At 41.8% G+C, this 12,701-nt stretch overlaps 1 protein-coding gene across 1 annotated transcript in view; it reads right to left on the reverse strand.

Moving 5' to 3' along the window:
* LOC109898650 (hepatocyte growth factor-like protein) overlaps positions 1 to 12,701 on the reverse strand; it is a gene marked incomplete in the record, with an annotated part of 45,212 nt that overhangs the window by 8,616 nt on the left and 23,895 nt on the right. Inside the window, 6 exon segments of the mRNA XM_031838104.1 lie at positions 228 to 288; positions 706 to 5,592; positions 6,009 to 6,151; positions 10,041 to 10,147; positions 10,368 to 10,514; positions 10,720 to 10,797. Of these exon segments, the coding sequence (XP_031693964.1) occupies positions 5,431 to 5,592; positions 6,009 to 6,151; positions 10,041 to 10,147; positions 10,368 to 10,514; positions 10,720 to 10,797 (637 nt within the window).

The following is a 12,701-nucleotide window of genomic DNA, read 5'->3' on the forward strand; positions in this document are numbered from 1 at the left end:
CTTTTGCATAGCAGGAGACGATTCGTTTAACTATGTTGCTGGCAGTGAACTAGGAGGACTGAATGTACTTTTTCCATATGGGCGGCAACTGCAACCATAAAAACACATTCTGTGCATTCTTTTAAAACTACCAAAATGTGTGTCAGGCAGCCTACATTCAAACTGTCACGTCTCTTATGTTATACTTTTAAACTTTAGGTCTACTTGACTTAAAAGGCGCCACTTACCAACATAAAATATAGGTTAGAGCAGTGGTATGGTGTCCAATGGAGCAGGACTAACATTGGGCTATAAGAACGATACAGTAGATCACACAAGAGAAAAGTTAACTATTTGTGCATTTGTATCTTTATAGCATAGTCTATATAGTAGACCTACACTGCATCGTCAATACATGTTTAATCGGGACATTCAATTAATTTTACATAATTATTACATAACCTGTATGAGTTTATTTTAATTTACAGCCGGCGCGAAAGCCATGTGTTTACAGCAGAAGATGCAGGGAGAGAGCAAATCATATCGAATCGAAGGACAGCAGTTTGTCTGCGGATAACCGTTGTACTTAATCTGAATGATCTGAATACACGATTGAGTAGTAACATATTAATCAAATTGAAGAGAAAAATATCAACAATGTTATTGTAAAAACATAAACGATAGCCTGTAGGCAGGCCTATAGGAAGGGTAAAATGCTTCACCTACCTTGCTCCCACCAGCTGGTTTTATTGTTAAACTAGACTACCTAATAAAAACACCGATGGAATTGTAGGAAAGTTTACTATTCAGTATATATTTTATTCTTGCGATTTCTTAATCTTACAGACAGTTCCTTGAATAAAGTTTATCTTGGAATGAACTAACAATATGTATCTTTCTTTCTTTCTTTCTCTCTCCCCCTCCCTCCTTTCCTCTAGCTCACTCAGTCTGTGTGTGATCTTACGTTTGTCTGTCGTATCCTCGTAGTCACGAATACCCCAGTTGAAGTATGATGGGGGTTGGAGCTGGATCATATAGGAACATTGCATACTTTCTCTACCATAGAGGAGGGGTAAAACAGTCGAACACGCCCCTTGCTCATTGGACCACCCACTTGTGAGTGATGGGCATCATACAGATGTAGGATCTTAATTTGATCACACTGTTGCAGGAGAACTTTCCTGCAATTCAGGATATTTTCAACTTGAACTTTCCTGCAATGCATTACATTACATTAACAAGTCTTCTGAAGTTTGTAATTTCCACTTTGACATTTCAGACTTGATTTTCCCTTATGAAAAATGTATCAACCCCTACAAAAATGCCCAATAATTATAATCCACATAATTATTCACATTTCCTGTTGCTGCAGGATTATTTTCCTGCTGTATCAACCTGGCTCAAATTAAGATCTTACATCTGTAGGCTACACTACACTCAGAGGGTTCTACATAGAACCCAAAAGGGTTCTACCTGGAGCCCAAAAGGGTTCTTCAAAGGGTTATCCTTTGGGGACAGCCAAAGAACCCCTTTGGAACTCTGTTTTCAAAAAGTGTAGCTGTAGATACTGCAGCTCATACAGTTACAGTACCATGAAAATAGGTCCTACACTACGTAAACAATTGCTTAATCTGCGTTATTCTGTGTGTGGAATGGACTTCAAAACAAGAATTCGAGCTAATATGTTAAAGTTTGTTTACTCAACAAACTGCTGAAGTGACCTAAATTCAGTGCTTAATTTGAGCCGGATCTTGCCGGAACAGGATCCGGCACCTCCCTGTTTTGGACTGTTTTGTCACGGAACCTATTTGGCCAGATCCGGTACCTCTCCTGGCATGAAAAATAATGTTAACTTTTTGCATTGTAAAAACTAGAATAAAAGTGATCAAAGTTAATTCGATTTACCTCCTAATTCTCCTGTCCCCACAAAAAAACAATGTGAAAAATTTGATTTTCAGCCCGGGAAGGCCAATAATTTTGCCACAGAGGATCAATAGCTTGCCTAGCTGTGGATTGTAGCCCAATAACAAGGAATAGCCTACAGTCCGGAATGAACATCTGTCATTGAAGAAACAGCAGGCAGGCAAAACAGGTCTTTCACAACATTTCAAATACAATCGAGGGAAAACACAGGTTTGGAAATAGAAGACTATGCTGTAGGCTACAAAAATATTTGATCAACTTCCAAATATTGTTTTACAAATGAGAGATAGGCTTTCGGCACGAGCTCACCGGCCATCACTAGCAAGTGAGCTGCTCATCATTGGGTGAGTCAGTGAAACTGGAAAGCACTTTTAGGATGATAATTTCCTTCTCATATTGTAGCCTACAATATTTGTCTCCACACACTAGAGGCTATTGATGGACTCAAGACAAGGTCATTTTTATTGATCTCAGATTCTTAGTTTGTCAGTGTCAAAGTAGCCTGCCATTTCGATAATTTGTGCGGTATTAAAAAATATTCTGACAAAGTCTCCAGTCATGTAAAATTATGTAGAATTGTATGACATTACACGTTATTTTTCCAGACCCGAGGCTACTAAAAATGTACCCCATGTGTGCAACTTCTGTAAGTGCCTTCACTCTACTGCTCTATGCCACTACGCAAATGCAATGAAATGCATGCAATGCTTTATTATAAAGGTAACTTTTTTCCTCATGTGTTCCGGTACCTCAGAACTCCACAAGTCACCCCCCTCACGCGCTCACTTTTTGTTCCAGCACCTCCTGATGAAAAAATTAAGCACCTCCCGATTAAAAAATTAAGTAAATTTTTGCTCAAAACCACAGCCATCATTATTATATTGCCCAGCATGCTCTATTGCAGGTTGATTTTCAGAATTGTTTGTTTCAATACCTGTGTTTTTGCATGCACATTGATTGATTGGTTGATTCATCTTATGCTACACAAACAATATACATTTTTCTAAACTAATCCAGTGTGTTAGTAGTTGGACTTATTGCACCCAGTTCTGAGATGGCTATTCCAGTTTATATGATTTCTGTAGTCTTAATAATCAATCTTCCCTACTCCAGAAGTCTTTCTGAATGCAGGATGCAGACGATTAAAAGTTCCAATTGTTGGATATCCTCACTCTAGCTGTTCTCCAATAGGAACTACACATCACTTTGCAAGCCAGCATAATGTGACTTGCAGGCGTGATGTGGCCTGTAAACCAGGAGTTTCAAACTGCTGCGTTAGGGTGTAACTAAGCCCTCAAAGAAAGGCCTTATGTATCTATTATGTAATGCACTGTCATAAAGAGTTTAATTTAAAAAACTACATATTCACTTAGACACACAATTGGTGAAAGCTACAAGACTGAAAACCATTGACTACAACATATATGTGTCTGTCGCAAACAAATACAGTCATGGGTATCGCTCGATAGGCACACTGGGAAATATGCAAACAGGTCGAATAAATTCTCAAGTTGAATTGTATGTTCACTCAACTCCTAAAATCTAATGTTGAACATACAATTCAACGGAAGAATGTATTTTGGTTCAGCTACAGTATATGCCCAAATATAAACTCACAATCCTATTGCAGCTGGTTGCCATACAATTCTACGGTGAATCAATATCTTGTTTTTTACAGTGTAGAATAAAAAATAAAAAACAGTTAAATTGAAAACACTCATACGCATAATGAAAATGCTTTATAGGCTACACGTATAAAAGTTATGAGTTATTGAGAATAACAATGAATTACTCAAACAGTTATGAAGAGAAAACGAATTTACAGAAAAGAAAACCCCATATGACCAAAAAAGACATGTAAGCCAAATGAGTCAGCTTGCTCAAAACAAGGTGATATATTCATATTGATAAGATCAATTGAAATGACAAGTTCTCTGCAGCATGGAATAAAATGCTTTCATCTAAAATGTAGTCAGAAGAGGGCATGACTGGAGATTTTTTGAGTTACTATAAGTCATATAAGTATTTGATTAGTCATTAAACATAATTTCACAAAAGTGAGCAGCATGAACTGCCAAACTGCCACTGAAACAGACCGAAGCCAGTAAAATCAGCACTCATTTGCTAAACTTATTTGTTGAATCAGAGTGCACAAATAGTCTGTTTAATTATCTTGGTTCTATGTGTAAATGAGTATGTGTGTATTTGTGAACAGTGTATGTGGGTATGCGAGTATCTATGTTTGTTTGTGTATAATAATAAGAATGTGCTAAAGTGTGTGTGTGTTTGAGTGAGTGTTAGAGAGAGGGAGAGACAGGGAGAGAGTTAGTTCACTGCCCCTCTGCAGGCTGGTGTGTGAGATTCCACTGGACTCTGATCTTGAGGTGTACTTAATCTGAATTCCGTGGGCTCATCAGGACCGAGTTATAAATCTCCTATAGAACCAGAAAGAATGTGCAACACATACTGTTCTGCATGAGGCACAAAGGCATGTCTTTAGAGGTGGGGGCAGGCATAAAAAAAACAGGCAGATGAGGGATTTCTTTAGAGGCTGGAGGGCCAAGAAGGTATTTTGGAGCTCCATCGGATACTGGAGGGGGGGGTGGGTGGGGGGTGTAAGTCAGCAGTTTTAGTGAAGGGTGTGGGAACGCTGTTGAGAAGCATGAGGTTAAGGAGGCATGTCCTTCACAAGCACATCCTGAGGTCAGTGCCAAGGTTCAATATGTAATGTAATCACCACAAGATGATGGTTATCTTGTTCAGATCAAAATGCCTAATATTGTTTTTGACACGTAGACAGAAGACAAGGGAAAACATTGTTATTTTATCTTATATTTTTGTCATAAGATTGTAGAATAACACACATTATACACTGAGCGTACAAACAATGAAGAACACCTGCTCAATCCATGACAGACTAACCAGGTGAATCCAAGTGAAAGCTATGATCCCTTATTGATGTCACTTGTTAAATACACTTCAACCAGTGTAGACGAAGGGGAGGACACAGGCTAAAGAAGGATTTTTAAGCCTTGAGACAATTGAAACATGGATTGTGTTTATGTACCATTCAGTGGGGGAATGGGAAAGACAACATATTTATGTGCCTTTGAACAGGGTATGGTAGTAGGTACCATGTGCATCGGTTTGTGTTTTTCACAGTCAACAGTTTCCTGTGTGTATCAAGAACGGTCCACCACCCAAAGGACATTCAGCCAACTTGACATAACTGTGGGAAGTACTGGAGTCAACATGGGCCAGCATTCAACAAGCATCACTGTCGAATGCTTTCAACACCTTGTAGAGTCCATGCCCCGAAGGATTGAGACTGTTCTGAGGGAAAATCAATATTGTTCCTAATATTTGATACAATTAGTTAATATACACTGAGTATATGTAGATGGTCACGGATTACAATTGGGTGGTCATGGATTGTGAGCTATGGGTGGGGGGTGAGAGTGGATAAATATATTGCAGTCCAGTAGAACATAGAGCCAGTCACTGCTTGGTGACATAATGTATTCGTGACTAAGCCATCTCCATGACCTTCTTAATCCAGTCCACATAGACAGAGACACGGATGAAGATGTTAGGCTGGCCTGGGTGTCCACAGCGCCTCATGGGGATGATCACTCCCTCAAGCACCCAGCAGTCACTGTTCTGACAGGCGAGAGGGCCCCCATAGTCTCTCTGGGGGTCACATTGAAAGAACACATCACTGTTAGATCATTGTCACACAGCAGAACTTTCCTGCAATGTGGGACATTTAAAACGTGTAGTGTATTTGAGGTTTAAAAAGGCTTCTGAAGTTTGTAATTTCAGACTTGATTTTTCCTTACAAAAAATTTATCAACCCCTACAAACATTCCCATTAAATATAATCCACATAATTATTCACATTGCTGCAGGATTATTTTCCTTCAGTAGCAAACTGGCTCAAATTAAGATCATACATCTGTACATGTTTGTGTTTGGCTGTATGTCACATAAGATAATTAATATCCTAAAATAAAGTTATCATTTTTGCTCACCATCAATCTCAGTCTCTCTCATACAAACTATTGCTCATAGACAGATCCTACAACTCACAAACACACCGAACCTACCTCACAGGCACCCACCCCACCCTGGAAGGAGTTGGTGCACATCTCGTTCTCCCGAACACGACCCCGAAAGTAGTTGTTACAATCCTTGTTGCTTAGAACTGGTATTTGAGCCACATTGAGCACAGAGTCATCTGTAGAAGTGCCTAAGAAAGTGAGAGAGAAAGGGAAAGAAGAGGAAAGGAGGATGAGATAGAGAGAACGAGACAACGAGGAAGAGGAGGGCATATGCTGAGTGGTACTGGAAATAACAACACTATCTGTTGGTCCAGGATCTGAAACACTTTCTCATTTACATGCTACATTAGAAAAGCAGATACTTCATAACTTCAAGGGCAGAAAACATTTCATAAATTTGGTTCCTATGTTTTTCCTGACCATGTAATCTGACCTGGGTCAACTCAGGGCCCTGGTCATATGCTCGCTTCAAGGGAAGCAACACTGAACCATGCATGAGAGCATCACCATAGCCAATGTGAGTAAGACCTTTAAACAGGTTAATGTTCACAAGGGCGCGGGGCCAGACGGATTACCAGGACGCATACTCAGAGCATATACTGACCAGCTGGCAAGTGTCTTCATTGACATTTTCAACCTCTCCCTGACCCAGTCTATAATACTTACATGTTTCAAGCAGACCACCATAGTTCCTGTGCCCAAGAACACCAAGGTAACCTTCCTAAATGACTATTGCCCCATGGGACACATCTGTTGCCATGAAATACTTTGAAAAGCTGGCTCACATGGCTCACATCAACGCCATCATCCTAGACACCCTGGACCCACTCAATTTGCATAATGCCCCAATAGATCCACAGATGATGGGTAGTGTGGGTAATGATGGAGAGCAGGTGTGGGTAATGATGGAGAGCAGGTGTGGGTAATGATGGAGAGCAGGTGTGGGTAATGATGGGGAAAAGATGTGGGTAATGATGGAGAGCAGGTGTGGGTAATGATGGAGAGCAGGTGTGGGTAATGTTGGAGAGCAGGTGTGGGTAATGATGGGGAAAAGATGTGGGTAATGATGGAGAGCAGGTGTGGGTAATGATGGAGAGCAGGTGTGGGTAATGTTGGAGAGCAGGTGTGGGTAATGATGGGGAAAAGATGTGGGTAATGATGGAGAAAAGATGTGGGTAATGATGGAGAGCAGGTGTGGGTAATGATGGAGAGCAGGTGTGGGTAATGATGGAGAGCAGGTGTGGGTAATGTTGGAGAGCAGGTGTGGGTAATGATGGAGAGCAGGTGTGGGTAATGATGGAGAGCAGGTGTGGGTAATGATGGAGAGCAGGTGTGGGTAATGATGGAGAGCAGGTGTGGGTAATGTTGGAGAGCAGGTGTGGGTAATGTTGGAGAGCAGGTGTGGGTAATGTTGGAGAGCAGGTGTGGGTAATGTTGGAGAGCAGGTGTGGGTAATGTTGGAGAGCAGGTGTGGGTAATGTTGGAGAGCAGGTGTGGGTAATGATAGAGAGCAGGTGTGGGTAATGATGGAGAGCAGGTGTGGGTAATGTTGGAGAGCAGGTGTGGGTAATGATGGAGAGCAGGTGTGGGTAATGTTGGAGAGCAGGTGTGGGTAATGATGGAGAGCAGGTGTGGGTAATGTTGGAGAGCAGGTGTGGGTAATGATGGAGAGCAGGTGTGGGTAATGTTGGAGAGCCGGTGTGGGTAATGTTGGAGAGCAGGTGTGCGTAATGAAGATTATTAACCACCGGCCCTGGCAGACCGGAGGTAGGCATGACAGTCAGTGTTTCCCCTATGAAGTTTCTTTTCAGGGCTAGATTTTATTTAAATGTTACCACCAACCAGCAATTAATCAGAAACACCTGCAAAGTTCTTCCTATTCGTGAATGACCCAAACTTCTTTTCGCCTCCACTTTTTTTTACCAGACTACTTACATAATCTATTGGATAATTTGTCAATTTTCACATATTTTTTTGCTAGTCTGTATATTTATATATGAAATAACAGATATGTAATCATGTAGTAACCAACAAAGTGTTGAACAAATCTAAATATATTTTAGATTTTAGAAGCTTCAAAGTAGCCACCCAAAGTAGCCTTGATAGCTTTGTATACTCTTGGCATTTTCTCAACCAGCTTCATGAATGCATTTCAATTAGCAGGTGTGCCTTGATAAAAGTTAATTTGTGGAATTTCTTTCCTTCTTAATGTGTTTGAGCTAATCAGTTAAATTGTGACTAGGTAGGGGTGGTATACAGAAGATAGCCCTATTCGGTAAAAGACCAAGTCCATATTATGGCAAGAACAGCTCAAATAAGCAAAGAAATGACTGTCCATCATGACTTTAAGACATGAAGGTCAGTCAATCTGGAAAATTTCAAGACATTTGAAAGTTTCTTCAACTGCAGGTGCAAAAACCATAAAGCGCTATGAGAAAACTGGCTCTCATGAGGACTAACACAGGAAAAGAAGACCCAGAGTTACCTTTGCTTCAGAGGATAAGTTCAAGAAACAGACACATATCAACATCAACTGTTCAGAGACTGCGTGAATCAAGCCTTCATGGTCGAATTGCTGCAAACAAACCACTACTAAAGGACACCAATAATAAGAAGAGACTTGCTTGGTCCAAGAAACATGAGCAATGGACATTAGACCGGTGGAAAACTATCCTTTGGTCCGCTGTGTCTTTGTTAGACGCAGAGTAGGTGAACAGATGATCTCTGCATGTGTGATTCACACCGTGAAGCATGGAGGAGGAGGTGTGATGGTGTGGGGGTGCTTTGCTGGTGATACTGTCTGTGATATTTTTGGGACTATCATCTGTTTTTAGAACAGGACAATGACCCAACACACCTCCATCGAGTGTAAGGGCTATTTGACCAAGAAGGAGAGTGATGGAGTGCTGCATCAGATGACATGGCCTCCACAATCACTGACCTCAACCCAATGGAGATGGTTTGGGATGAGTTGGACCACAGAGTGAAGGAAAAGCAACCAACAAGTGCTCAGAATATGTGGGAAATCCTTCAATACTGTTGGAAAAGCATTCCAGGTGAAGCTGGTTGAGAGAATGCTAAGAGTGAGCAAAGCTGTCATCTAGGCAAAGAGTGGCTACTTTGAAGAATCTAAAATCTAAAATAGATTCTGATTTGTTCAACACCTTTTTGGTTACTAGATAATTCCATATGTGTTATATCATAGTTTTGAAGTCTTCACAATTATTCTACAATGTATAAAATAGTATTTTTTTTTTTTAAACCCTTGAATGAGTAGGTGTGTCCAAACCTTTGACTGGTACTGTATATATAATTTTCTATCATATAATGAACAGGCCCCCACAAAAGACAATTCAAGGAACTTGTTAATTTATTTTGTTGTGCTGTTGTTACATTTGTTTTGGTGTTTTGTGTCCAATGTGCTCAGGGTGTTGTTACATGTTATTTTAGACGTGAATCAGGAGCAAAGTCATTCAAGTCTATCATTTCACTTCCTTTGTGAGAACCATGATCAAGGACTTACTTGGCATTTCTGTACTGCAGCCAAAGCCTGCCAGAAGCCTACCTACAAAAGGTTGCACCGTGTCCATTACAATGTACAAAAATGCATGTGTCTTAGGGAAGATGCCAAAACTTTGGAGATAACATTAGATAGCAAAATCAAAGACACTAGTTTCCAAGTAGTTTTCTCTAAATGCTTATGACAAATCCTGCGCCAGAACCAGCCTAGCCAACTAGCTCATCTTTTGAATACGGTGTAATAAAAAAATTAAAAAAACAACAACAGATAACTTTAGCTTGGTAGATAAGGTTAGCAAGTTGTCTAGCTAAGGTTAACATGCCTGATAGCTACACTGATGCCATATGGAAATCCCCACAACATTCTTTCCCACAACATTCTTTCCCTGTATGTTTTAGTAACCTGTGTCATTCTTCGGAGGTGGAACCTAAACAAGCAGGAATTATACCGAAATAGGAGCGGCACTGCCCTCTGGTGGGTGCCTTTAAAGATTCATATTGAGGAATGTGAGTAAATAATATTGAAGCGTTACAATTATGAGCATAGCTCTACTTTACCTTGAGTTTCGCCCCAGCCTGCGATCTCACAGAGGGTTCCTTCTGGAACTATGTAGCGTTCAGGGGGCAGGCATATCTGAGACACACGCTCGTTAAACTGGGCATGGCTAAGAAAGAGGAGGAGGAGAGAGAGCATCAGACTGAGCTGAATGTGGATTTAAATGGATTTTCTGTTAAATCATATTGGATGGTCTAGTTGGAAAAGTGGTATGATAATATTGCTTGGGTACTGTACGTGTACGATATACTGTACGTGTGTACCGTATGTGGTTAGTGTGTGTGTGTGTATGTGCGTCGCTGCATGCATTTGTTTGTGTGTGTACGCACTATTCCAGTTGTAGCATGACCAGCTGGGACTCAGAGGGTCCACAGACGATCTTGGTGAGAGGGATAGTCTGTCGGTCTGGCTCTCCTACTGTGGGGTTACGAAACAATGTCCCCATCATGGCCGAGTACCCCGGAAGGTCAACATAGCTGCACATAGAGGAACATACACTGACCAACGATCCTCATCACATTCAAGATATTTATACCATTTGAGGTTATTTTAGGCTTGTTGTTTTAGAGTCTAGATCTGGTTCTTTTAAAATGTATTGGATTTGACACTTTTGACTTTATTTGACTGTGTTTTAAAAAAACAACAATAACATGTAAATGCATTAGAAATCATAAAGCATACCAAGAGGAGAAACACTGCTTAGTGCTGATCACCCATTTGGAGCTAACCAGGGAGCCTCCACAGAAATGGTTTCCTTTCCTGCACACAGGGAGAGAGAGAGGTCATGAATACTGGGCTCTAACGTGGAGAGAGAGAGACAGAGAGAGAGAGAGAGACAGACAGAAAGAGAGAGAGAGATTATGAAGGCTAGGCTCTAACAAGGGGAAGGAGAGAGAGAGAGAGAGAGAGAGAGAAATGAAGACTAGGCTCTAACAAGGGGAAGGAGAGAGAGAGAGAGAGAGAGAGAGAGAGAGAGAGAGAGAGAGAGAGAGAGAGAGAGAGAGAGAGAGAGAGATGAAGACTAGGCTCTAACAAGGGGAAGGAGAGAGAAAGAGAGAGAGATGAAGACTAGGCTCTAACAAGGGGAAGGGGGAAGGAGAGAGAAAGAGAGAGAGATGAAGACTAGGCTCTAACAAGGGGAAGGAGAGAGAGAGAGAGATGAAGACTAGGCTCTAACAAGGGGAAGGAGAGAGAAAGAGAGAGAGATGAAGACTAGGCTCTAACAAGGGAAGGGGAGGAGAGAGAGAGAGATATGAAGACTAGGCTCTAACAAGGGGAAGGAGAGAGAGAGAGAGATGAAGACTAGGCTCTAACAAGGGGAAGGAGAGAGAGGGAGAGAGAGAGATTATGAAGACTAGGCTCTAACAAGGGGATGAGACAGACAGACAGACAGACAGACAGACAGACAGACAGACAGACAGACAGACAGACAGACAGACAGACAGACAGACAGACAGACGACAACAGACAGACAGACAGACAGACAGCAGACAGACAGACAGACAGACATACAGACAGACAGACAGACATACAGACAGACAGACAGACAGACAACAGACAGACAGACAGACAACAGACAGACAGACGACGACAGACAGCAGACAGACAGACAGACAGACAGACAACAGACAGACAGACAGACAGACAGACAGACCGACAGACAGACAGACAGACAGACAGACAGACAACAGACAGACAGACAGACAGACCGACATACAGACAGACAGACAGACTACAGACAGACAGACAGACAGACAGACAGACAGACAGACAGACAGACAGACACATACAGACAGACAGACAGACAGACAGACAGACAACAGACAGACAGACAGACGACAGACGACAGACAGACAGACCGACAACATGACAGACAGACAGACAGACAGACAGACATACAACAGACAGACAGACAGACAGACAGACAGACAGACAGACAGACAGACAGACAGACAGACAGACATACAGACATACAGACAGACATACAGACAGACAGACACAGACAGACAGACAGACAGACAGACAGACAGACATACGACAGACAGACAGACAGACAGACAGACAGACAGACATACAGACAGACAGACAGACAGAGACAACCCCAGCCCATACAACAGACATCAACAGACAGACAACAGAAGACAGACAGACATACAGACATACAGACAGACGACAGACAGACAGACAGACGCAGACGACAGACAGACAGACAGACAGACAACAGACAGACAGACAGACAGACAGACAGACAGACAACAGACAACATACAGACAGACAACAGACAGACAAACAGACAGACAGACAGACAGACAGACATACAGACGACAGACAGACAGACAGACATACAGACAGACACAACAACAGACAGACAGACAGACAGACAGACGACAGACAGACAGACAGACAGACAGACAGACAGACAGACAGACAGACAGACAGACAGACAGACAGACAGACAGACAGACAGACAGACAGACAGACAGACAGACAGACAGACAGACAGACAGACAGACAGACAGACAGACAGACAGACAGACAGACAGACGACAGACAGACAGACAACAGACAGACAGACAGACAGACCAACAGACAGACAGACAGACATACGACAGACAGACAGACAGACAACAACAGACAGACGACATACAGACAACAGACAGACA

The sequence above is a fragment of the Oncorhynchus kisutch genome, linkage group LG1 (genome assembly GCF_002021735.2).
Source record: "Oncorhynchus kisutch isolate 150728-3 linkage group LG1, Okis_V2, whole genome shotgun sequence".
NCBI lineage: Eukaryota > Metazoa > Chordata > Actinopteri > Salmoniformes > Salmonidae > Oncorhynchus > Oncorhynchus kisutch.